At 49.5% G+C, this 24,598-nt stretch overlaps 1 protein-coding gene, 1 non-coding gene and 1 pseudogene across 2 annotated transcripts; all 3 read left to right on the top strand.

Moving 5' to 3' along the window:
- Positions 1–600: 600 nt before the first annotated feature.
- TRNAS-ACU (transfer RNA serine (anticodon ACU)) lies at positions 601–672 on the top strand. The gene has a single exon. It is a non-coding gene; the product is annotated as a tRNA-Ser (tRNA).
- Positions 673–5,328: 4,656 nt separating this feature from the next.
- Positions 5,329–6,060, top strand: LOC144108461 (sentrin-specific protease 1 pseudogene; annotated as a pseudogene).
- A 9,000-nt stretch (positions 6,061–15,060) lies between these two features.
- On the top strand, positions 15,061–15,420 carry LOC144108462 (sentrin-specific protease 1-like). Its single transcript, XM_077641690.1, has one exon. The coding sequence runs from the start codon at positions 15,061–15,063 to the stop codon at positions 15,418–15,420; it is 360 nt and encodes a 119-aa protein (XP_077497816.1).
- The last annotated feature ends 9,178 nt before the right edge of the window (positions 15,421–24,598 follow it).

The raw sequence follows: 24,598 nt of genomic DNA on the forward strand, positions 1-24,598 counted from the left end.
GTGCACTATAGAAGAGGCCGTAATAGTGGCCCGCTTGAACTACTTTTCTCGGCAATGCTCCAGCGGCTATGTAGGAACAGAAAGGGTACGGGCACAAAGCCCATTTCCTTCCCTTTCCTTCCAAGCTTAAACCACATTGCCGAAAGAAAAGTTGGGAGTGGCTTAGCCCGGCTATGACAGGATATAAGCAGCGAAAGCTGGGGCTCAGCATGGTTAGTCTAGGTTAATCTTGATTGCAAGTACAGGTTAGTCTGGTTGTCTAGCTATGTTGTCGCATTAAAGACGACACAACTGTGGTTGTGGACCACGCGAGTTCGCGAGCTCTCCTTTTCAACCCTCCGACATGTTATCAGGCATGCGACGAAGCTGGTGAAGCGAGAGGAGGCGAGCGCAACGACGAGGAACGCGGTGTGACGTCATACCGAACGGCAGCAGCGGCGAGCCGCGCAGTGTTACGTCATGCCAGAAGGCGCGGCGAGCACACAAAGCATAATAGCCGTCTCACATAGCTCAGTGGACGCTCGAACCGCGCTGTAAATAAAGGAATAAAGAAGTGAGGGAACGAAGAAAACGCGGTTCGAGTGTCCACAGAAAGGCCCCGCCGCGGTGGCTCAGTGGTTAAGGCGCTGGACTACTGATCCGGAGTTCCCGGGTTCGAACCCGACCGCGGCGGCTGCGTTTTTATGGAGGAAAAACGCTAAGGCGCCCGTGTGCTGTGCGATGTCAGTGCACGTTAAAGATCCCCAGGTGGTCGAAATTATTCCGGAGCCCTCCACTACGGCACCTATTCTTCCTTTCTTCTATCACTCCCTCCTTTAACCCTTCCCTTACGGCGCGGTTCAGGTGTCCAAAGATATATGAGACAGATACTGCGCCATTTCCTTTCCCCAAAAAACCAATTATTATTATAGTGTCCACAGAAATATGTGAGGCGCGCGTTGTGACGTGATGTGCTTCCTCGGAGGGCGGAAACGGCGAAATGCTCAAGTTCACAGCCAGTAAAGCTTTCGCTTAAAGAAAAAAATTGTCTCCGGCAGGTTCTCTTCCTCCTTCGTACATCCACAACAAATCGGCATTCTACAGCACCCCCCCCCCACACACACACAGAGAAAGCCCGAGCGTTGCACAGCCTTTGTAGACGCATGGGGGGGCCACATTCTTTACATGCAAACGATTAAGCGAATTGAGGGAAGAGCCACATCGTGCTGCGAAGCGTTTCGCAAGCTTTCATTTCAAATGCGTTTTGAACTGCCGACAAAAATAATAATAATAATTCGTTTTTTGGGGAAAGTAAATGGCGCAGTATCTGTCTCATATATAGTTAGACACTTGAACCGCGCCGTTAGGGAAGGGATAAGGGAGGGAGTGAAAGAAGAAAGGGAGAAGGAGGTGCCGTAGTGGAGGGCTCCGGAATAATTTCGAACACCTGGGGACCTTTAACGTGCACTGACATCGCACAGCACACGGGCGCCTTAGCATTTTTCCTCCATAAAGACGCAGCCGCCGCGGTCGGGTTCGAACCCCGGAACTCCGGATTAGAAGTCGAGCGCCCTAAACACTGAGCGACCGCGGCGGGTCCGACAAAAAGGCTTAAAATCGCTTTTGGTTGTCGGCAAACATTAAAAAGTGTTATATATACGCTTTATCTTGTCACTTGTTCTCATATTTCAAACATGAACAAGTGTAATAAGTACACATTATCTACCCACCCCGATGGCTCAGTGGATAGGGCGCGCGGCTACTGATTGGTGCTCCCGGGTTCGAACTCGACCCCTGTGGCTGCGTTTTTATCTAGGCAAAGCGGTAAGGCACCCGTTTGCTGTGCGATGTCAGTGCACGTTAAAGAACCCCAGATGGTCAAAATTATTACCGAGCCCTCCACTACGGCGCATCTACCTTTCTTTCACCCTCTCCTTTAACACTTCTCTTACGACGTGGTTCAGGGGTCCGCCGATATATGAGACAGATACTGCGCCATTTCCTTTCCCCAAAGATTATTATTATTAATAATATTATTAATATTATTATTATTATTATTATTATTATTATTATTATTATTATTATTATTATTATTATTATTATTTATACACATTATACTGTCACTTATTCTCATATTACATTACAAAAAATATGCGTCTTGCTTTTTAAGTATTTTATATTTTTAAACATATAAAATAAAAATAATGCTTTTATATACTCTTTTTAATGATTGTAGAACACAACAAACCGGTTCAAGCACTTATATTTTGCCACCAACATTGCCAACGCGAAGGCGGCCGTGTGCCGGGAAATGTCAGTGCAAGTTAAAGATCCTCTGGTGGTCGAAATTATGTCAGAGACCTCCACTACAGCACCTCTCTCTTCGCCTCACCGCCTTCTTTATGCTTTACCTTATAACGGCGCGCTTCAGGTATCCACCGAGAGTTTTGAGGCACTTACAGCGGCATTTCCTTTCCTAAAAAAAAAAACAATTTTCATTTTTTTCAATTTAAGCTTTGAACACCAATTTATGATAATTTCATTTTTAAAACAAAAATTCTTACATGCGGCTTACAAACGCAGGTACTGTGGCAACGCGGGGCTGTCTAATTCAGAAGCGGTGCTGCCACCGCGAAGTATTTCCAATCTGGAGAGGCTGTATGATCTGTGGCGGCGGGAATATATTGGCTGTTGGGGAACGGAAAGCGGGCAGTATCTCACACCTCGGCTGAAACTTTAAGCGCGGCGAAAGAGAAGGGATAAAGGAGAGCCTGAACAGTCGGCCACTGTTGGACCATCGGCGAGGTGTTCGGAAAGCCAGAGCCTGGCAACACCTCCTAGGTAATACGAACGCTGACCGTGCAGAGCGAGCAGCAGTGTTGCGTTTGTCATCCGCTAGCGCCGTTACCCTCGCTGACTGCTCTGGGTCTCCTGACAGTTGCAAACGGACGCCTCAAACTGCCGTTCAGGACGCATTCTTTGAAGATTGATCCAGTCTGAGCACTAACGAGGTGTTGCGAAAGCCACAGCCCGTCGGCACCTACGAGGTAAGACGAACGCTGACCGTTCAAAGCGGGCAGCAGTTTTGGTTTAAGTCAGCCGCTAGCCTCGTGACGTTTCCTGACTGCTCTGTGTCTCCTGTCAGTTGCAGAAGCACGCTTCAACCTGTCGATCGGGACAGATAGTTTAAAGAGTTATCCAGTCTGTTTGAGCACTAACGAGGTGTTGCGAAAGCCACAGCCCGTCGGCACCTACGAGGTAAGACGAACGCTGACCGTTCAAAGCGAGCAGCAGTTTTGGTTTAAGTCAGCCGCTAGCCCCGTGACGTTCCCTGACTGCCCTGTGTCTCCTGTCAGTTGCAGAGGGACGCTTAAACCTGTTGATCGGGACAGATAGTTTGAAGAGTTATCCCCTCTGTTCGACCATCAGCGAGGTATTCGAAAAGCCACAGCGCGTCTTCTCCTCCGAGGTATGACGAACGCTGACCGTTCAAAGCGAGCAGCAGTTTTGGTTTAAATCAGCCGCTAGCCCCGTGACGTTCCCTGACTGCTCTGTGTCTCCTGTCAGTTGCAGAGGGACACCTCAAACTGACGTTCCTGTAGGACGCACTGTTTGAAGAGTGATCCAATCTGTTTGAGCACTAACGAGGTGTTGCGAAAGCCACAGCCCGTCGGCACTTACGAGGTAAGACGAACGCTGACCGTTCAAAGCGAGCAGCAGTTTTGCTTTAAGTCAGCCGCTACCCCAGTGACGTTCGCTGACTGCTCTGTGTCTCCTGTCAGTTGCAGAAGCACGCTTCAACCTGTCGATCGGGACAGATAGTTTGAAGAGTTATCCATTTTGTTTGACCATCAACTAGGTGTTCGAAAAGCCACAGCGCGTCTTATCCTCCGAGGTAAGACGAACGCTGACCGTTCAAAGCGAGCAGCAGTTTTGGTTTAAGTAAGCCGCTAGCCCAGTGACGTTCCCTGACTGCTCTGTGTCTCCTGTCAGTTGCAGAGGGGCGCTTCAACCTGTTGATCGGGACAGATAGTTTGAAGGGTTATCTATTCTGTTTGACCATCAACGAGGTGTTCGAAAAGCAACAGCGCGTCTTCTCCTCCGAGGTAAGACGAACGCTGACAGTTCAAAGCGAGCAGCAGTTTTGGTTTAAGTCAGCCGCTAGCCCCGTGACGTTCCCTTACTGCTCTGTCTCCTGTCAGTTGCAGAGGGACGCTTCAACCTGTTGATCGGGACAGATAGTTTGAAGGGTTATCTATTCTGTTTGACCATCAACGAGGTGTTCGAAAAGCAACAGCGCGTCTTCTCCTCCGAGGTAAGACGAACGCTGACAGTTCAAAGCGAGCAGCAGTTTTGGTTTAAGTCAGCCGCTAGCCCCGTGATGTTCCCTGACTGCTCTGTGTCTCCTGTCAGTTGCAGAGGGACGCTTCAACCTGTTGATCGGGACAGATAGTTTGAAGGGTTATCTATTCTGTTTGACCATCAACGAGGTGTTCGAAAAGCAACAGCGCGTCTTCTCCTCCGAGGTAAGACGAACGCTGACAGTTCAAAGCGAGCAGCAGTTTTGGTTTAAGTCAGCCGCTAGCCCCGTGACGTTCCCTTACTGCTCTGTCTCCTGTCAGTTGCAGAGGGACGCCTCAAACTGCCGTTCAGGACGCATTGTTTGAAGAGTGATCCAATCTGTTTGAGCACTAACGAGGTCTTGCGAACGCCACAGCCCGTCGGCACCTACGAGGTAAGACGAACGCTGACCGTTCAAAGCGAGCAGCAGTTTTGGTTTAGGTCAGCCGCTAGCTTCGTGACGTTCGCTGACTGCTCTTGGTCTCCTGACAGTTGCAGAAGGACGCTTCAAGCTGTCGATCGGGAGAGATTGTTTGAAGAGTGATCCATTCTGTTTGGCCATCAGCGAGGTGTTCGAAAAGCCACCGCGCGTCTTCTCCTCCGAGGTAAGACGAACGCTGACCGTTCAAAGCGAGCAGCAGTTTTGGTTTAAGTCAGCCGCTAGCCCCGTGACGTTCCCTGACTGCTCTGTGTCTAATGTCACTTGCAGAGGGACGCCTCAAACTGCCGTTCAGGACGCATTGTTTGAAGAGTGATCCAGTCCGTTTGAGCACCGACGAGGTGTTCCGAAAGCCACTGCCCGTCTGCACTTCCGAGGTAAGGCGAACGATGACCGTTCAAAGCGATTAGCAGTTTTGGTTTATGTCAGCCGCTAGCCCCGTGATGTTCGCTGACTGCTCTGCGTCTCCCGGCAGTTGCAGAGGGATGCTTCAACCTGTCGACAAGAACATATTGTTTGAAGAGTGATCCAGTCTCCTGAGCGCCCCTGTGCAAACCTGAAGTGAAAACATGGCGGTGATGACCAACGCAGCCGACCTCGAGGGAGACGTCAGCTATAGTACCCGACTCACTTCTGCCATGCAGGAAGAAGTGTCTGAAGCGCTGAAGCCGGGCCCACCGGAACAGGTTCTGGTCGAGGCCTTCTCTATGGCTGTCACTCGACATGACATAGCCACGCTAGGAGAAGGCAAGGGACTTAATGACAATATCGTGAACTTTTACCTGGCCATGATTGCGCAACGCTCCAAAAGGCGAGGCGGTCCGGCTGTGTACGCGTTCAGTACTTTTTTCTTCACAAAGCTGCATAGCTGTGGACCTGACGGCGTGAAACGCTGGACGCAAGGCGAAGACCTCTTCGCTTACGACATTCTACTGGTGCCCGTGCACTCTGAGGACCCGTCCCACTGGTGTCTCGCCGTGGTAAATTTCTGCACGCCCGGGATGGTCATCTATGACAGCCTGGGTCCGCGCGATGAGCATGCCAACATCATCGATGATTTGGCGGACTACCTGGAAAAGGTGAGCCACTGGCGTGACTGCGACCTGGACTGGAGCGGCTGGTATTTTTACCCATCCAATGTGCCACTCCAGAAGGAGACCTTCGACTGCGGCGTCTTCCTGTGTCAGTACGCTGATTGTCTCACCCGGGATGCACCGATTTTGTTCAAGGAGAAGCACATGCCGTACTTCCGCGGCCGTATTGTGTACGAGATTTTACACCGCCGGCTCCTCTCATGGTGAAGCCTACTTACAACATGCCTCGGTTCAAGCGTCCGTGCTCCCAGAATATATTTTTAGTTTGATTGTACTTATGTAGCTTAAGTGCGGTTTTTATGTGATTTGGTGTAATTGCTGTTATTGAGGTTTGCGCCATTGTTGATTTTTTTTTTCATATCTACTGCCCCTAGTTATTCATTCTGTATATTGCAGTGCGTGAGTAGCGTTTACTAGCGTTCGTCCTTTTTGCTTTTTTATGTCGATAGTGTCGATTGCTTTTGCTTTTTCATGTCGATTGCTGAGTGTGCATTGCGTGATGGTAGAAATGTTATTGGAAGAGACGGAACTGGTGAGGGCGAAGACGATGCAGCGGAGGTCTCAGACATAATTTCGGCCGCCTGGTGTTCAACTTCCTCTGATAGCGCACACTACGCGAAACTTTTTCTATTGCCGTCGAAAATACCCGGTTCACAATCTTGTAAATATTTTATCATCGTCTGTTCGAAGATTATGTTCAGATTTTTTAATGCCTCTTGCTAATTTGTAATAATTTCTTCATTGTTTTGCGACCACGCTGTTCAGAGTTCAGTTCTACGTTTTTCAACGTTTTGTGTGTTGACAGTGCTTATGCATATTTATTGTGATTGATTGTTAGATCTGTTTTTGTGTGAAAAATTGGCTATTGTATTCTTTGCGATACGTACCAATTGACACCCAAGTAAAGCTTCAGTGTGGTTATAGAATTCTTGGTCACCCCTCGGAGTTTGCCTTTATTCGAATGTGTACAAACCTCTTCGGTCGTTGAGGTTCGGTTGCTTGCTATTGTCTGATAATATTTCATTCCGTAGCTTATTTGTTTTCCAATAAGATTTAACTTTACAGTTTTCATAATTAACTTTTTACAATTTTCCTGTCGCCTGTCAGTGCAAATCCGGCGGAGATTCCATCTTTTGCATATGCGAGGATGTGCAATCAAGATGAGCTGGCCAGCTTTTTTTCAAATATTTCTCTACAGCCCGATTTAAACTGTTTAGCGCTCTTTTAAGAAGTTTAAGCCCTAGAGACATTTGTGGCATTGGTTCATTACATTTATTTCGCATAGGAATCAACCACATAGTTTATATGTTTTCGACGTATTGATTTGGTGGGACCGTATTTCTATTTGCGAAGCGTTTTCCCTATTTCTATACTGTAAGGAGGAGGTGATGGAGAAAGACGAGCTGCGGTAACTGTCTCGCCATAAGTGTAGACTTGAGCTTTAAGGAACTCTCTTAAATTGTGAAAAAAGGTAAGTGCGCGGCCCTGGTGGTGATGAGATGGATTCGCCAAGATTCATATTTTGAAAAGATTGTTGCCAGCGTCACATTTTCACACGCCTACCACTTTCTGTCGCGACATGTGACGCCGCGACTTAAATCCGCTGCTAAAGAAAATATAAACTGTACAGAGAACCCAAGCAGCACAGGTCATCGGTCCAGTATTGCAAGAGGATGGTCCCATCCTGGTCCTTTGTAGGGCCAACTTTGCCTATACAGTTCCAATGTTGGGCCAATTGTGCTGCTTGGGAATCCTGAGGAGCAAGGTACCTGAATCACAGCAAAAAAGCCATCCGCCTGGCGGAAGTAGCCGCGAGCAATCAACGCCTCTTTGCCTGCTTCAAACCGCGGAGGTCCCAGCCCCCGTCACCCAGGCCTGGGTGCCGGGGACGGGGAGTAGGCGGCCTCCTTATCTGGTTGATATAAACTTGGTATTATCAACCTCATTATCTCAATCGTCCTCCGCAGCTCAGTTCGCTCACTGCCGCATGGATGGAGGACCAACCGATGGAAAGGAAGCGAAATAATTGTAGAAACAAGCGCATAAAATGCGGCCCTTTTTCGTTAAGAATGAAAGAAAAAAATAATAATTGGTTTCTTGGGGGAAAGGAAATGGCGCAGTATCTGCCTCAAACAAATTTGGTTTTTGAGAGAAGAAAATGGTGCCGTAATTGTCTCAAAATTCCAGTGGACAACGGAACCGTTTCGTAAGGGGAGGGGGAAGGTGAGAGTTAAAGATAGAGAGAAAAAGGTGCCGTAGTGAAGGGCTCCGGGATGCTTTCGACCACCTGGGGCTCTTTAGCGTGGACTAACATCGCACAGCCCAAGGGCGCCGTCGCGTTCGCCTCAGCCTCCATACGAAACGCGGCCGCTGCGGTCTGGTTCGAACCAGGGCGAAGGGCGCCGTCGCGTTCGCCTCAGCCTCCTTACGAAACGCGGCCGCTGCGGTCTGGTTCGAACCCGGGCACTCCGGCTCAGTAGACGAGCGCCTTAACCACTGAGCCACCGCGGCGGTAGGTTTTTGTCGGCATAGTGGAAAGCATACCCTCGAAGGCACTGAGATACAGCAATCAGCAACTAATCATAAAAGGCTCTCACAGGCGCAGGCGTCTTATGCTGCGTAAAGCAGCCACCGTAAGCGCACGCTTTCTTCGCGCGCTTTGGTTGTGTACTCTTTCAGAAGCAAAACGCATAGCTTGTTGTATAGTGCCGCATTGAACATGAATGAGCAAGAACAGTGTGCGGCGAAGTATGCACTCCGTTGCGCTCAATATGACCATAGACCGTATGGCCACCTGGTACTGGGAGCACGAATCGCCTTTTTTTTGTTGACAGCGCTTAAACAACACGGGCAGAAGACATAGAAGACGACGTCACAGTCGTCTTCTGTGTCCACTGTGCGTGTTTTTTAAGCGCTGTCAACAAAAGAATGGATCACCACCAACTAGTCCGACAACTTGTCTAATCAATGAAGCGCCTGCAAGAGTGTACTGAGGGCGGCCGCAGAACGTCAGCATGTGCGCGTTTCTCGCTTGCTCAGTGGCATGCGTTAATCCTTTTGCTTCCTAAGGACAAGAAAAATTCTCGCATTAATAGCCGACCGATACTCAGCAGCACCAGCCGCGGTGGCTGAATGGTGAGGGCACTCGGGTACTGTACCGGAGTACCTCGGTTGGAATCCGACCGCGGCGGCCGCGTTTTGATGGAGGCGAAACTTAAAGGCGCGCTTTTGCTGTGCGATATCTGTGCGCGATAAATATCCCTATGCGGTCGAAATTATTCTGGGGTCCTCCACTACGACACCTCTTTCTTCATTTCTTCTCTTAGTCCCTACTTGTCCCTTCCCATTAGGCGTGGTCCAGGTGACAGCCGAAACGTGAGACAGATACTGCGCCATTTCCTTTCACAAAAAGTAATTTTCTATGAATCATTTGTCGACTTTTACAAACGTTTTGAAAGGCTTGCACCATGCGTTGGAGGTATTCACTTTCCCTCTATTTTTTCTGTCGTCTTCTCTAGTTCTCTTCAGGGAAGCTGATTGGGAAGGAAGGACCATATAAATCATGCAATTAAATTTTCTTCTCTATTCAGTCTGTGCAATGCGCCAAAATGGCTGGTGAAATGCCACGTGGCTTCCAGAAGAACTGGGCGGATGGGGGAACGGGGGGGGGGGGGTGCTCGCCAAAAAGGAAGAACTGGCGGAAGTGACGCCATCCGCGGAAGTCGACCGGTCGTCCGGCTTTGTTCGCTTGCTAAGTTCCATCCCATGCTTTGGTGAACGAAGGATCAGCGCAATGTTCTCCCGGTGCCGCTTGTTTCCTCCAGTTTGGTTGTTCTGTGAGAGAAACTTGCGGTATGCAGCATACCTTTAATCTGCCTACACAGATTACGTAATTCCATTAATATTTCTCTTTTGGTCATTTCATTTTCCGACCGCTTGTAAACTTTTTCCCTTTTACAGTTAGTTCACATCCACGCCGCGCAACAGCCATTTCCAGCACTGTTTTATATCTGTTTTATAATGGCAGTCTAACCACGGTCCGCCGTTGTCACACAGCTTGCCACAGTTCTCGGTTACGGAAACCAACGGCCCCTGCGTTCTACGAACGAAGTAACGTGGTGGTCAGCGGAGTAAAGCTTCATTTGAAAATATCTTAGTTATTTGCAATGCACTGCATGTACAATGCCGAGTGCCGTCCCACGGCGCCGTCCGGTGGTAGAATTGCCTCCACCGCCGCGCCGACCGCAAACCGTCCGCATTATGTTGCTTCTAATGCGCGCAAAAGGCAATCGGTGTGAAACCTGTGATGATAGGCCGCTCCTCGCTTGCTGTGTGCTGGCTTTTTCTTGCTGCAAGGTAGATGCGCGGCGAGAAATATCGCTTATGCCGTTCATGACAGCCGAAATTGAAATTTGCGTTAGTTAGCGCCGTACAAGATCGATTTACTTCGCGCCCCCTGAAATGCGCACTCGCATTCTCAGGTTGATTACGTTTGTTATTTTAATCTTGGTGTTACAACCAGTCTGGACCAAGAATACTTTTAATTGAGAGTTGTGCATCGCTTGTTACGTGCAGATGCTCGCTCGGCTTTCGTCGTGCTGACTATGAGCTGGGATGAGGGATTTACACGGGATGCAACGAAAAAGAGAACGTCTTTAAAGACGGCCCAGAACTGCAGAAAACAATAAAGCTTTCCCCTCCTGCTCCTGAAACCCAAGTTTTTTTCTCAGTGGCTCTTTCTTTCTAACGCCTGTACATACGCCCCTAAGCTACCCATATTTTTGTTCTCGAGGCGGGTGGCTCTTTTTACAACAGGCGCAGGTAGCACTCTTTCTTTCAGCATGGTTGTCGTTGCAGCGGCGACGAGAAGGGCTTTTTCGTGAAATGTAAAAACTGATATGAATTTTGCTTACGGTAGGCTTCAAACCTCTGAGCACAACAAGGAGCCGAAAACTATTACCTAAAAGTTACTTATCTGGTATTAGTTAACCAGACAGCTAGATAACTGCCTCAGCTGTGTTCCAATGCAGCTCAATGCTCACGAAACTGGCGATGGCTTGCTTGGCCGGGTCCTCGGAGCCCAGTAGGGTCCCTAAAGCCTCCCCAGTGGTAAGGTGCTCTAGGCCCCGCGGGGGAAGATTCGCCGGGCAGAGGAAAGGGATATGATCGAGACTGGCTTTGGGGTGGTGGCAGAGGGTACAGGAGGGGTTTGTGCGAACTTGGTGACGGCGCAAGCATATATAATGGGAAGAAGGTGCGTGTTTGGAGCCGCCTCCAAACTGTTTTATGATAATTGTCGAGGGAGGGATGGGGTGGTGGCACAGTTGACGCTCGGCTTTGCAGGCCTGCGTCAGCTCACTGAACGAATGCATGCGCTACCGTGAGAACCCCAGATCGGAGGCCGCCGGTGCCCGGTTGAGAGAACCTCGGGCTAAAACGTTGGCAGCCTCGTTTCCGGGATTCCCGAAGTGAGCAGGCACCCATATGAGCTCCATGTGGCGGGGCGGATGTGCAGCGAGAGAGTTCAATATGCGAAATGCAGGGACGTGAAGAGGATCCATGCGCTGAGATGGCAGAAATAAATTAAATTTGTTCTGGAGGAAAGGAAATGGCGGAGTTTCTGTCTCGCATATGGACCGGCAACGCATCCGCGCCGAAACTGAAGGGATAAAGAAGAGAATTAGAGAAGAAAGGGAGAAAGAGGCGGCGTAATGGAGGGCTCCAAAATAACTTCGACCGCCTGGGGATTTTTATCCTGCACTGAGATCGCACGGCTCACGGGCGCCTATGCGTTTCGCCTCCATCGAAACGCGGCCGCCGTGACATTGTGATATTAAAGCGAACGCTTTACTGGCCGCGAACCCTACCAATTCGCCGCGGTGGTACTACGAGGCGGCACATCACGTCACAACGCGCGCCTCGCCGTGGATATTTCGCTCTCGCTCTATAGTCGCTATTCACATGCGCCACTAGTAGCACCGACCCACAGGTGTTCCGCCGCTGCACCGCTTTGCGCCTTTCCTCAGAATCCAACTTTCAATTTTCAGTTTTCTCTTTTTTCTTTCTCTATGTCCTTAATCCCTTCCTTTATGACGTGGTTCGGGTGTCCACCGAGATATGTGGGACGGTTACTGTGTCATATTTCTTTTTCTAAAAACCAAACAAAACAGGAGCCGACGGCGCCCATACAGTTCTTAGGTGTTGAAAACTTTGCAAAGGCTGTTCATTTTGACGAAAGAAAAGGCGCACAACCGGCTCCGTGGGTCAATGAAAATAACAATAATAATTGTTTTTTTTTCAGAAAGGAAATGGCGCAGTATCTGTTTTCATTTATCGTTGACACCTAAACCGCGCTCGGGTTCAAACCCGACCGCGGCTGCTGTATTTTTATGGAGGAAAAACCGCTAAGGCGCCCGTGTGCTGTGCGATGTCAGCGCACGTTAAAGATCCCAGGTGGTCGAAATTATTCCGGAGCCCTCCACTACGGCACCTCTCCCTTTCTTCTTTCACACCCTCCTTTATCCCTTACCTTACGGCGCGGTTCAGGTGTCCAACGATAAATGAGACAGATACTGAGACATTTCCTTTCCCCAAAAAGCAACTATTATTATTATTATTAAGCGCGCCGCAAGGGAAGGGAAAAAGGTGGGAGTGAAAGAAGAAAGGAAGAAAGAGGTGCCGTAGTGGAGGGCTCCAGAATAAATTCGACCACCTGGGGACCATTAATGTCAACTTCCTGGGCTCCTCCACCACGGCGTAGTTGATGGGGATCTGGCTCGGGCTGGACCTGCTGCTCACCCTCGGCCCTCCGCCGCCCAGGAGTGCTCTGCCGTGCGACTCCCGCGCCGCCCTCAGCCGCCTGCAATCTAACGGCCGCGGTACCCCACTAGTGCGGGAAATTCACTCGCGCATCGAGCGCCTCGCGCAGAGAGGTTGTGCCGTGCGTGCACAGTGGGTGCCCGGTCACTGCGGCATCGCCGGCAACGAAGAAGCTGACGACCTCGCGACCGCTGCACACCAACTACCTGCCAGCGATCTGCCCCTTGCGCTGGAGGACGTGCGTGCGGCCATTCACGACCATCTCCGAAAGCAGCACCCCGACCCACGCATCGCGGGAGGTGAGCGCATCGACAGTGTCACCGGCTGTCGCGCACTTACACGGTCGCAACGTGCAATGATCCTCCGCGCGCGCATTGGCTGCGTGTGGCCCGGGGAACGACGGGTGCGGCACGGAATCGGGATGAGTGATGTGTGTGACGGATGCGGTGCAGTGGAAACACTAGAACATCTGCTCCTTCGCTGCTCCGCGTTCGCCGATGCTCGTCGCGATATGCTCGCGGCCTATAGGGCGCAGGGCATACTACCAGACTCCATCAAGACGCTATTGTGGCCGCAGGGCAGTGCGCGCACTCGTGAGCAAACTTTGGTGAGCCTCTGTGCATTTCTCGAACACACGGCTTGACGTCCCGTCTGTTCTCCGTCAGGTAGTTACACGCAGTGACCGAACGCTCCGCGAGTTCTACTTGAACGATTAATAACTGGACGCCCCACTCCAGTTGTAACCTACAGCGTGCTGTGCGCGTGTGTGATTTAATTCCTCTAAACTGAACTAATCACGCGCACAACCTGGACACATTACTTATTGTGTACATAGTTTGTACATATTACTTCTCCCCCTGTCCTCTATTCCTGTCCCCTCACCTCTTTCATTTCATTTCTCCATTCTGCCTGCTGTCCTTTATTTCCGCTGCCCCAGCTCAGGTGCTTCAGTATCGATGGCAGATGCCGGGGCTAGCAAAAATCTTTTCCTTCCTTTTTACAATTATTTTTAACAAAACCACTACCACCACCACCATTAATGTGCGCTGACATCGCAAAGAACGCAAGAGACTGAGCGTTTTGTCTTCATAAAAACGCAGCCGCCCAAGTCGCGTTCGAACCCAGCAACTCCGGACCAGTGGCCGAGCGCCCTAACCACTGAGCCACCAACTGCAAAAGCCTGCTTTGATTGCGTTCCACACACTGGATAGGCATCGCACCCTCCCTGCCCCCCTTGGGAGGTGGTATGCAGTTAATGATTGATCGCAAGAGATTCATCATCAAATGAACGCTGTGGCCTAGCTATTGCTGAAGTGCCGTATGTCAGCCTCAACGCTGTCATTGCTAATATATTCAGGTCACACATCTCTCTCACCACCGCCACATGTTATCAAAGCGCCAATGAGGCGTCCTCATGTCCAGGGAGCCAGTTGTGCACGGCTCCTTTCCTCAAAGCCATCGCCGTCTAGAATATTGTCAACGCCAACGACAATCAACAAAATGAACGCCGACATCCTCCGCTTTGTATTACCTTGGATTACCTGAGCTCATCCTTATTAATATTTTTTTGACATGCGGGACGAAGTGATGTCGTATAGTAAAGCCGGAACACACCCGGAGCAGTGATCTGTAGAAACGCTGGCATTGTCGTATTTGGTGATATCAGAAGAGTTTGTTGAGGAGTCATGAGATGTGCGCAAGACTAGCTTCACTCGCCTTGCGCGTCTAAGGACGGTTGTGCCTTCTTGGAGTCGTCTTGCACGCGTTCCTCCGTTGGCCACTGTTCGACCATAGGCGAGGTGTTCGGAAAGCCACAGCCCGTCTGCACCTCTGAGGTAAGACGAACGCTTACCGTGAAGAGCGAGCAGCAGACGCTAGCACGGTGACGTTCGTTTACTGCTCTGGGTCTCACGGCAGTTGCAGAGGGACGCTTCAAACTGGCATTCAAGACGGATTGTTTGAAGAGTGATCCAGTCTCTTCAGCGCCCCTGTGGAAACCTGCAGTGACAAAATGGAGGCGATAACCGCCGTAGTCGACATCGAGGGAGCCATCAAACGTTGTAGCCGACTCACTTCTGCCATGCAGGAAGAAGTGTCTGAAGTGTTGAAGCGGGACCCACCGGAGCAGGTTCTGGTCGAGGCCTTCTCTATGGCTGTCACTCGATGTGACATAGCCATGCTAAGAGAAGGCAATGTGGCTTTATGACAATATCGTGAACTTTTACCTGGCCATGATCGCGGAACGCTCGGAGAGGCGAGACGGTCCGCGCGTATACGCGTTCAGCACATTTTTCTTCACCAAACTGTATCGCTGTGGACCTGGCGACAGAAAACGCTGGACGCAAGGCGCTGACCTCTTCTCTTACGGCAAGATATCTACTGGTGCCCATGCACTCTCAAGACACCTCTCACTGGGTGCTCGCCGTGGTGGATTTCCGGACGCCCGAGATGGTCATATACGACAGCCTGGGCCAGCGCGAGGAGCATGCTAAAAGCATCGACGCATTGGCGCAGTACCCGGAAGAGGTGAGCCACTTGCGTGACTGTGAACTGGACTGGAGGGGCTGGCATTTGTACACACGTATAGTGCCGCTCCAGAAGAACACCAGAGACTCGGCTGTCTTTATGAGTCGCTACGCCCAGTACCTGACCCGGGACGCACAGACTTTGTTCGAGCAGAAACACATACCACACTTCCGCAATCTTACTGTGTACGAGATTTTACATCACAGGCTCCTTCCATGCTGAAGCCTACTTGTAACAACATGCCTCGGTTCAAGCGTCTGCGTATCCAGTATATGTGATTTGGTGTAATTGTTCTTATTGGGGTTCGCACCATTGTTGATTTTTTTTCATATCTACTGCCCCTGGGTATTCATTCTGTATATTTCAGGGCCTGTGCAACCGCTTGTCGGCACACTAGCGTTCGTGTTTGTAGTTTTTTCATCTCGCAATTTGTTTTTCATGTCGATTGTGTGCAAATTGTTTTTATTACTGCCGATTGTTTAATGTAGATTGGGTGATGGTAGAAACGTTATTGGAAGAGACGGAACTCGTGGGGGCGAAGACTGTGCAGCGGAGGGCTCGGACATAATTTCGACCGCCTGGTGTTCAACTTCCGAAGACAGCGCACACAACGCGAAAATGTTTCTATTGCCGTGGTGAATATCCGAGCCTCATTCAAACAAATATTTTATCATCGGCTGTTTCAAGATTACGTAAAGATTTTGTATTGCTACTTGCTAATTTGTAATAATTTCTTCATTGATTTGCGACCGCGCTGTCAGAGTTCAGTTCCACGTTTTGCATACAATTTTATTGCATTGAACAGTGCATATCTAAATTTATTTGGATTGATTGTTGGATCTGTTTTGCTCCGAAAAATTGACTATTTTATTATTCGCAATACGTATTAATTGACACCCAAAGAAAGCTCCATTGCGTTACATATTTTGCGGAAATTCTTGCTCACTCCAAGGAGTTTGCGTATATTCGAATGTGGACAAAACTCCTCTTTCGTTGAGGTTCAGTTGCTTGCTAATGGCTGATAATATTTGATTTTGTAGCTTATTTATTTTACAATTTATTTTACATTTTACAGTTTTCATAATTAAATATTTTTTACAATTGTTATGTAGCCTGACAGTACAGATCCGGTCGAGATTCCATCTTTTGCACACGCGAGGTTGTGAAATCAAGATGAGCTCTCCAGCTTTTTTGCAAGTCTTTTTCTGCAGCCGGATTTAAATTGGTTAGCGCTATTTTGACATTTTTAAGCATTACAAACATTTGTGGGCATTGATTCATTGCATTTAATCTGCATATGAATCAAGCGGCATAGTTTATTGTCAGCCTATCGATTAGGCGGGACCGTTTTTTTATTTGCCTAGCCTTCTTCCCTATTACTATAGTGTAATGAGGAGGTGATGGAGAAGGCCGAGGTGCGGAAACTGTCTCGCCATAAGTGCAGACCTGAGCTGTAAGAAACTCTCTAAAACTGTGAATAAAGATAAGTGCGCAGCCCTGGTGGTCACCAAATGGATTCGCCAAGAGTAATACTTTGAAAAGCTTGTTTGCCATCGTCACACTTTTGCACCTCTACCATTAGTTTTCACGACTTGTGAAGTCACAACTTAAATCCGCAGCTAAAGAAAATATAAATTGTAGAGAAAACCTGGGAAGCTCTGCTCGTGATCAAGGTCCGGAATCACGGCAAGAAGCCATCCGCCTGGCGGAAGTAGGCGCGAGGAGTCAAGACATTTTTGGCTGCTTCTAATCGCGGAGGACCCGGCACCCGTCAACCAAGCCTACGTGCCGCGGGCGCAGTAGAGGACCTCCTTATCTGGTGAAAATAAACTTCATCATCATCATCGTCGTCATCCGCAGCTCAGTTTACTCACTGCCGCATGGAAGGAGGACCAACCGACGGTAAGGAAGCGAAATGATTTCGGAGAAAAGCACTAAAAATGCAGCCCTTTATCGTCAAGAGTGAAAGAAAAGGTGGTGGTGGTATTTGTTTTTTTATTAAAATAATAGTAAAAAGGAAGAAAAAGATTTTCGCTAGACCCGGCATCTGCCATCGAAACTGTAGCATCTGAGCTGGGGCAGCGGAAATAAAGCCATCGCCTTTACCCTAGCCCATGTAAAGGCCTCAAGAAGGCAGATGAGCGGCTCCTTCTCCGCCTCTTCACCAATACATTGCTGTGCCCTGCAGCCCTAAAACATTTCGACCCCTCCTTTAGCGGCAACTGCCCGCACTGTAGCGCGGTGTCTTCGGACACCTATCACATGGTGTGGGCCTGCCCCCTCCAACCCGGTCATTCCCCCCATCCCCAACTCAACCCGGGAGGACTGGGAGGCGACCCTGCTCGGCTGCCACGACTTACAGGCCCAACAAGCCTTAGTCGGGCGCGCCCGGGCGGCGGCTACCGCACTGGGTTCCCAAACTAGGGGACCTCCACCTAGTGTTTGTAAGGATCGGTCCCTTACGGGCTGATCCAAACACCTTCTGTCCGTTCTGAATAAATGTTTTCACCACCACCACCATCGACACTGAAGCATCTGAGCTGGGGCAGCGGAAATAGAGCATAGCAGGCAGAACGGAGAAATTAAATGAAAGAGGGTGAGGAAGCAGGAAGAGAGGATAGGGGGAGAAGTAATATGTTCAAACTTTTTACACAATAAGAAAAGGCTGCAAAATTGGTTTTTGAGGGAAGCAAATGGAGCCGTAATTGTCTCACTTATATGCTTGTGGACACAGGAACCGCGTAGTAAGAGAAAGGTAAAAGAGGGATTGAAAGATAGAAAGAGGTACCGTAGTGAAGAGCTCGGAATACTTTCGACCACCTGGCGATCATTACAGTGCACTAAAATCGCACAGCACACGGGCCCCATTGCGTTTCGCATTCGCCTCCATCGAAACGGGGCCGCTGCGGTCGGGTTCGAACCTAGGTACTCCGGCTCAGTAGGCCAGCGCCCTAAGCACTGAGCCTCCGCAGCGGTACGTTTTTGTCAGCAAAGTGGAAAACATACCATGGAAGGCACTGGTGGTAGTGGTAGTGGTTTTTTATTAAAATATTAGTAAAAAGGAAGGAAAAGATTTTTGCTAACCCCAGCATCTGCCATTGATTCTGAAGCTCCTGAGCAGGGGCAGCGAAAATAAAGGATAGCAGGCAGAATGGAGAAATGAAATGAAAGAGGCGAGGGGGACAGGAAGAGAGGATAGTGGGAGAGGTAAAATATGCACAAACTATTTACACAATAAGAAATGCGTCTAGGTAGTGCGTGTGATTAGTTTATTTTAGAGGAATTAAATCACAATCGCGCACAGCAATATGTTGGCTACAACTGGGGTGGGGCCGCCCAGCTTTTAATAGTTCAAGGTAGAACTCGCGGAGCGTTCAGTCACAGCGTGTAACTACCTGATGGAGAACAGACGGGACGTCAAGCCCGTGTGTTCGAAGAATGCACAGAGGCTCACCAAAATTCGCTCACGAGTGCATGCACTGCCCTGCGGCCACAATAGCGTCTTGATGGAGTCCGGTAGTATGCCATGCGCCTTATAGGCCGCGAGCATATCGCGACGAGCATCGGCGAACGGGGCACAGTGAAGGAGCAAGTGTTTTAGTGTTTCCACTGCACCGCATCCGTCACACACATCACTCGTCACTATTCCGTGACGGACCCGTCGTTCCCTGAGCCACATGCAGCCAATGCGCGCGCGGAGGATCATTGCGCGTTGTGACCGTGTAAGTGCGCGACAGCCGGTGATACTGTCGATGCACTCACCTCCTGCGATGCGTGGGCCGGGGGGGCTGCTTCCGGAGATGGTCGTGGATGACCGCACGCACGTCCTCCAGCGCAAGGGGCAGATCGCTGGCAGGTAGTTGGTGTGTAGCGATCGCGAGGTCGTCAGCGTCTTCGTTGCCGGCGATGCCGCAGTGACCGGGCACCCACTGTGCACGCACGGCACATCCTCTCTGCGCGAGGCGCTCGATGCGCGAGCGAATTTCCCGCACTAGTGGGGTACCGCGGCCGCTAGATAGCAGGCGGCTGAGGGCGGCGCGGGAGTCGCACACCAGAGCACTCCTGGGCGGCGGAGGGCCGCGGGTGAGCAGCAGGTCTAGCCCGAGCCGGATCCCCATAACTCCGCCGTGGTGGAGGAGCCCAGGAAGGTTGCGTGTTGCTGGCTGTGCAGTCGCAGGGCGGGGATTGTAGCCGCCGCTGCACGGGAGCAACTCTCGCGGGCCACTGAGAAGTCGGTGTACACGAGATGTTCGTGGAGCTCCTCGTGTATGGCCTTTCATTCCCTTTCCTGTGCACAATAGTCGGATGCACCTAAATAACCGAGCAGCTTTCCCCTGGTGAAGGGACTACCTTCGGGCCCATGGTGTCGGCCGATTCTTATGACCCTGCTTGTTTGACACAGCAGGTAGTGGTAGTTGAAAGGAGGTAATCTTGGTCCTCTTTGGTAGAGGAATAGACACATTTCTCCTTTGTGATACCCATTCTCTGCACCGGCATGAGAACAGGCCGGTACCTCTGAATGAAGAGGGTGCGTTGAAAAAAAAACTGAAAATTTGTTTTGAGGAAAGGAATTGACCAAGCAACTGTCTCCATATCTAGGTGGACACCCTATCCGCGCCAATAGGGGAGGGATAAAGGAGGGAGTGAAAGAAGCAAGGATCAAAGTGGTGCCGCACTGGAGGTGAGTGAGTAATAACTTGTGTGCAGCACTAATAATAATAATAATAGTGCCCAGCAGGGCTTAGCCCGACCGGGCATAGGCTCCCAATAGGGGACATCGAGAGGGCCTGCTGGATGGACCAGAGTTGGTCATTGAGGCTGGTGCTACGAAGAGCGGCGGACCACCACGACGAGAGGGTTTCGGGATTGACTTTGGTTAGATGTGCCTTTCACTCCAAGAGTATGTGCTCAAGTATGGCTACGTCTGTCTTGCTGACCTTGCACGGCTAGAATTGAAGCGGATTCGGGTACGTTTTTGTAATTGCCTCCAGACGACTGCCTGAACTCTGCATATCTTGTTGCTAGGCGGAAGAAAGGCCCGGCAGGCCAGGTAGAAGGCTTTGTCTAGTTCACTGAAGCCTGTCAGCCTCTATCTCACCCCGTCTTCGCCATGGCTCTCTCTGGAATGGATTTCGAGCCCTTGTGCGGCGGAGTGAGTGCCTCGCTGAAGTTGGTGAGGTACGGAAAGACGTGTCCCATGTGGGGGGAACCCAACTAGCTCGGCCTTGTTGTCCGGTGAGCGCTTAAGGTTCCTGTTTTTTCGGCAAGTTTCCACGGATATCCTCCGCTTGGCGCAATTCTTTATGGGTGTGCGCTATTCACTAACAGCGACCCCGCAATCGTGATCAGATATGGCAAGTGCAATTACTAATTCCTCCGCCACTTCGACGTGTCGGGAGCTTAAGCTGGCGGAGTGGATAAGCGTTCCGCCAGTGTCGACGACCGCAACGACGTATCATCCATCCTCTTGATCTTCGGCGCCGTTCCCGAAACGCGCTTCCCTCGCTCTTCCGTAGACTCCCAGCGGTGCCGCCCTCTCTGGCCGGTCTTCTGGCTTGATTATACGCCGGGTGTAGGATTAGCGGGACTGGAGCGACTTAGATGCCATCCGTGACGTTACGCAGGATTATTTCCTTGTCGCCATGTTGACGGTGCTAGCCGATGACGAGCGGCTCCAGTATGCGTTGTCCGCAGTGGAGGTGTCCAGAATAGTTTCGTGCACCTAGGCGAACGTGCTCTGACACCGCAATGCACACGCGCGCCTTTTGCTGCGGAAGCAAACCTGGCGCCGCCGTCGACGTCGCTGCCGTTGCCGCTCGCTCCTCCAGATGTGCTGTGCTGCTGTTGAGGGAGAGAAGGGGTCGCTTGGTGGTTGTATATATATATATATATTATATATATATATATATATATATATATAATATAAAATCACCAAAAATTGATGAAACATAACAGGATTTTATTCACGACGTTTCGGCTGGAGGACCAGCCTTTTTTGAGTGTAGTACAGCGTTTGAAACACGCGTTTTTATAGAGAATGCGCGAGGTACAAAGTTTAGAAGTTTACAGCATAGCACGAGTTCAGAACACTTGGGGGGGAGGGAAGAGATCAGGAAGAACATTTTTTTCTTTTTTTTTAACAAAGGAAGAGAGAGAATTGGTGCAGGTCTTCCGGAGAGGCCGCTTTTTTTTTAATAACAAAACAACAATAAGATTAAGATAATAAAAATATAAAAATAGAGATTCTTTCCCACCACCTCACGGCTGCCTTAAAAACGCCCTCGAGGTGTCGCTCCTCTCAGGATTTTGGTGACAAGCGTGAAGGGCTCCACCCGTGTACAAGGAGGAAGCTACATTCCAAAGAAACTGGTAAGGGGGGGGGAAGGAGGGGGGAGTATATAGGAATGCAAACGAGGCCTCTAATAAAGAAAAAAAGACGAAAAAAAGAAAAAGGAAAGTAGTGAAAAAAGGAAAGAAGAGCCATTGTTCAAAGCTTGGTAATATGCATTCTGAGAAGGGTGGTGGCAACACGAGAGAATAAAAAATAGGACATTAAAAAATTAGAAAAAAGATAAAAAGAAAAAAAAGAAAAAAGGAGATTCTTTTCCACCACTTCAGGGCTGCTTTGGAAAAGGGGTGGTGGTGGTGGTAGTGGTTTTATTAAATAAGAGTAAAAAGGAAGGAAAAGATTTTTGCTAGCCCCGGCATCTGCCATCGATACTGAAGCACCTGAGCTGGGGCAGCGGAAATAAAGGACAGCAGGCAGAATGGAGAAATGAAATGAAAGAGGTGAGGGGACAGGAATAGAGGACAGGGGGGAGAAGTAATATGTACAAACTATTTACACAATAAGTAATGTGTCCAGGTTGTGCGCGTGATTAGTTCATTTTAGAGGAATTAAATGAACTAATCACGCGCACAACCTGGACACGGGGTGAAGGGCGTATTTTGGTGACAAGCGTGAAGGGCTTGTCCCCTGTACATGCAGAGGACAACATTCCAGAGGTACTGGTAGGGGGAAGGGAGGGGGTAAAGAGGAATGCCAACGAGGCCGCTTAGAAAAGACGAGAAAAAAGGAACAAAAACACTAAGACAAAAAGAATAAGAAAAAGAAAGAAAATTAGGGGAAAAAAGGAAGAAGAGCCATTGTACAAGACTTGGAATTATCCATTCAGACAAGGGTTGTGGCAACACAAGAGAAATGAAATAATACAAGTTCCTAATCAATCCTTAGAAGGGCACTCCGTACACACGCATACAGATAACAAGACAAAAAGACAAGGCTAACAATAAATCCAACACCAGAAGCGAAATGCAATGAGTCGGAAGTACAATCTACCGCAAGACAAATGACCATTCAGAGTAAACAATTCATCAATGGTATGAAGCGAAGACCGACATGACCGGAAAAAAATGAGGGGGATAACAGTAAATGGGTGACAATATAATACAATGCGCGAGAATACAAGATTAGAATAATAATAAAAACGGGAAACAAAATAGCAGTAATTGTGGGACAATGCAACCTCTGTTTCAGATATAAGAACCAGTTCACCCAATTCAGGCGCATGTCAATCAACTTTTAAAGTCACCAAATCTACACCAAACAATGTTGTTAATTTCTCGTCAGTAACTTTGTCACACGATGAGTGCATGGTGCTGTCCAAGGGCCTCAATGTTTGCCCCACTAGCGGTATAATTAATGAACTTCAACTATACAAAGATCTGGATAATTTCTCCCGAAACCTTAGACTGAGAGAATACTACCACGGTCACCTTCAAACATTAGTTCCTGGTCCAAAACTTCGATCTATTACTCATTGGACACCACCTCCGCAGCGCGATAAGTGTCTAGATTTATACATAAAGGGCAGTGCAAAAGGATATCCTTTCGGAATTTCAAAAACGACGCTCTTATCGCCCTAATCTCACAATGCTTGAACGCAATGCGTTGCAGGCTCGAAACAGCCGATCTGACATCGTAATAAAACCAGCGGATAAAGGTGGGCGCCATCGTAGTTATGAATGAAAAGGATTACCTTGATGAGGCCCAAAGACAGGTAAGTGATTCCTCATTTTACAAGGCTCTCCCTACTGATCCTACGCCAGAGTATAATAAGAAAGTTTCAGAATCTATTTTAGCTTCGGCAAAAAAGAAGAAAATTGAGGACAAGATCGCAAAAGCTCTAATTCCGTTACATTCAAGTCCAGGATGTTTTTATCTTCTTCCAAAGATACATAAAGAAAATAATCCGGGAAGACCAATTGTCTCTGGAATTGGAACCGTTACTGAAAACATCTCGAGTTATGTCGACAGCCTCACCAGGGATATCTCTTCCTTATATATTTCCTATGTTAAGGGAGACCGCACATTTTTTGAGTGAAATTCTCGACTTAGTCATTCCAGATGATTCCTTACTAGTGACCCTGGATGTCGCTTCGCTGTACACCAATATACCGCATGCTGATGGCATCAACGCAGTCGTCTAGAAGACGGCGATTAGTGGGCCGGCTGTCTGACATCGGTCCGTAATTTTCGGCTTTATTTCTCACTTCAGAGGTTTTCCAGTCTTTTTGGCGTGTGTCCTCGACGTGCGACGACCTGGGGGTCCCTGGCCGCCGGCAAAAGCACGTCAAGCGACCTCCTCGGCGCTGTGCGCCGTATCAACGCCGACACGGAACATCACCGCCAGCTGAGCTCCAAGCTGCACTGGTGGCAGCAGCGCCAGCGGCGGGTCCAGCGGCCCCTGTAGTTGCGGCTACAGACCAGGCCCCGCCAAACAAGAGACTGCGCGACGACCAAGCCAGCAACGAGCCTCTGACCGACCATCCAGAGGACATGGACCAAGCATCATTTACAGTTGTATCCTACAAGAAAAAGAGAGCTACCGGTGTTCCTGTAGTTTTCAGGCCCACTGAGGAAGGAGGAAGCCTATGGAAAGCCAACCCCAACATTGTGGCTTCGGCGGTTGTAGCATCGGCTCAAGAAAAATCCTCAGCCATCGCATTCACAAGGATGGGAGCCGGATGGTTACAGTATCGACGCTGCCCGCCGCCAACCGTCTGCTCACGGTAACTAAGCTGACTGGAGTGGCTGTAGAGGCCCGAGTCCATACTCTTACATGGCAAGCTATGGCAAAATACAAGATGTACCTGTCACCCTACAGAGACGAAGATCTGCAGGAATATCTACGCGACCAAGGTGTCCTCTCAGCAAGGAGGCTAACCGCCTACACTCCTGAGGATGGTGGAAAGATAAAAGAGGTACGCCGTCGCACAGTTATATTGGAATTCGCAAAAGATGCGCCGCTACCAAAACGAGTAACGCTGGGGTTCTGTAGTTACCCTGTAACTGAATACGTCGGCGCAGCAACTCAGTGCTATAAATGTCAGAGGCATG

Source organism: Amblyomma americanum, chromosome 10, assembly GCF_052857255.1.
Source record: "Amblyomma americanum isolate KBUSLIRL-KWMA chromosome 10, ASM5285725v1, whole genome shotgun sequence".
In the NCBI taxonomy this organism is placed as follows: Eukaryota; Metazoa; Arthropoda; class Arachnida; order Ixodida; family Ixodidae; genus Amblyomma; species Amblyomma americanum.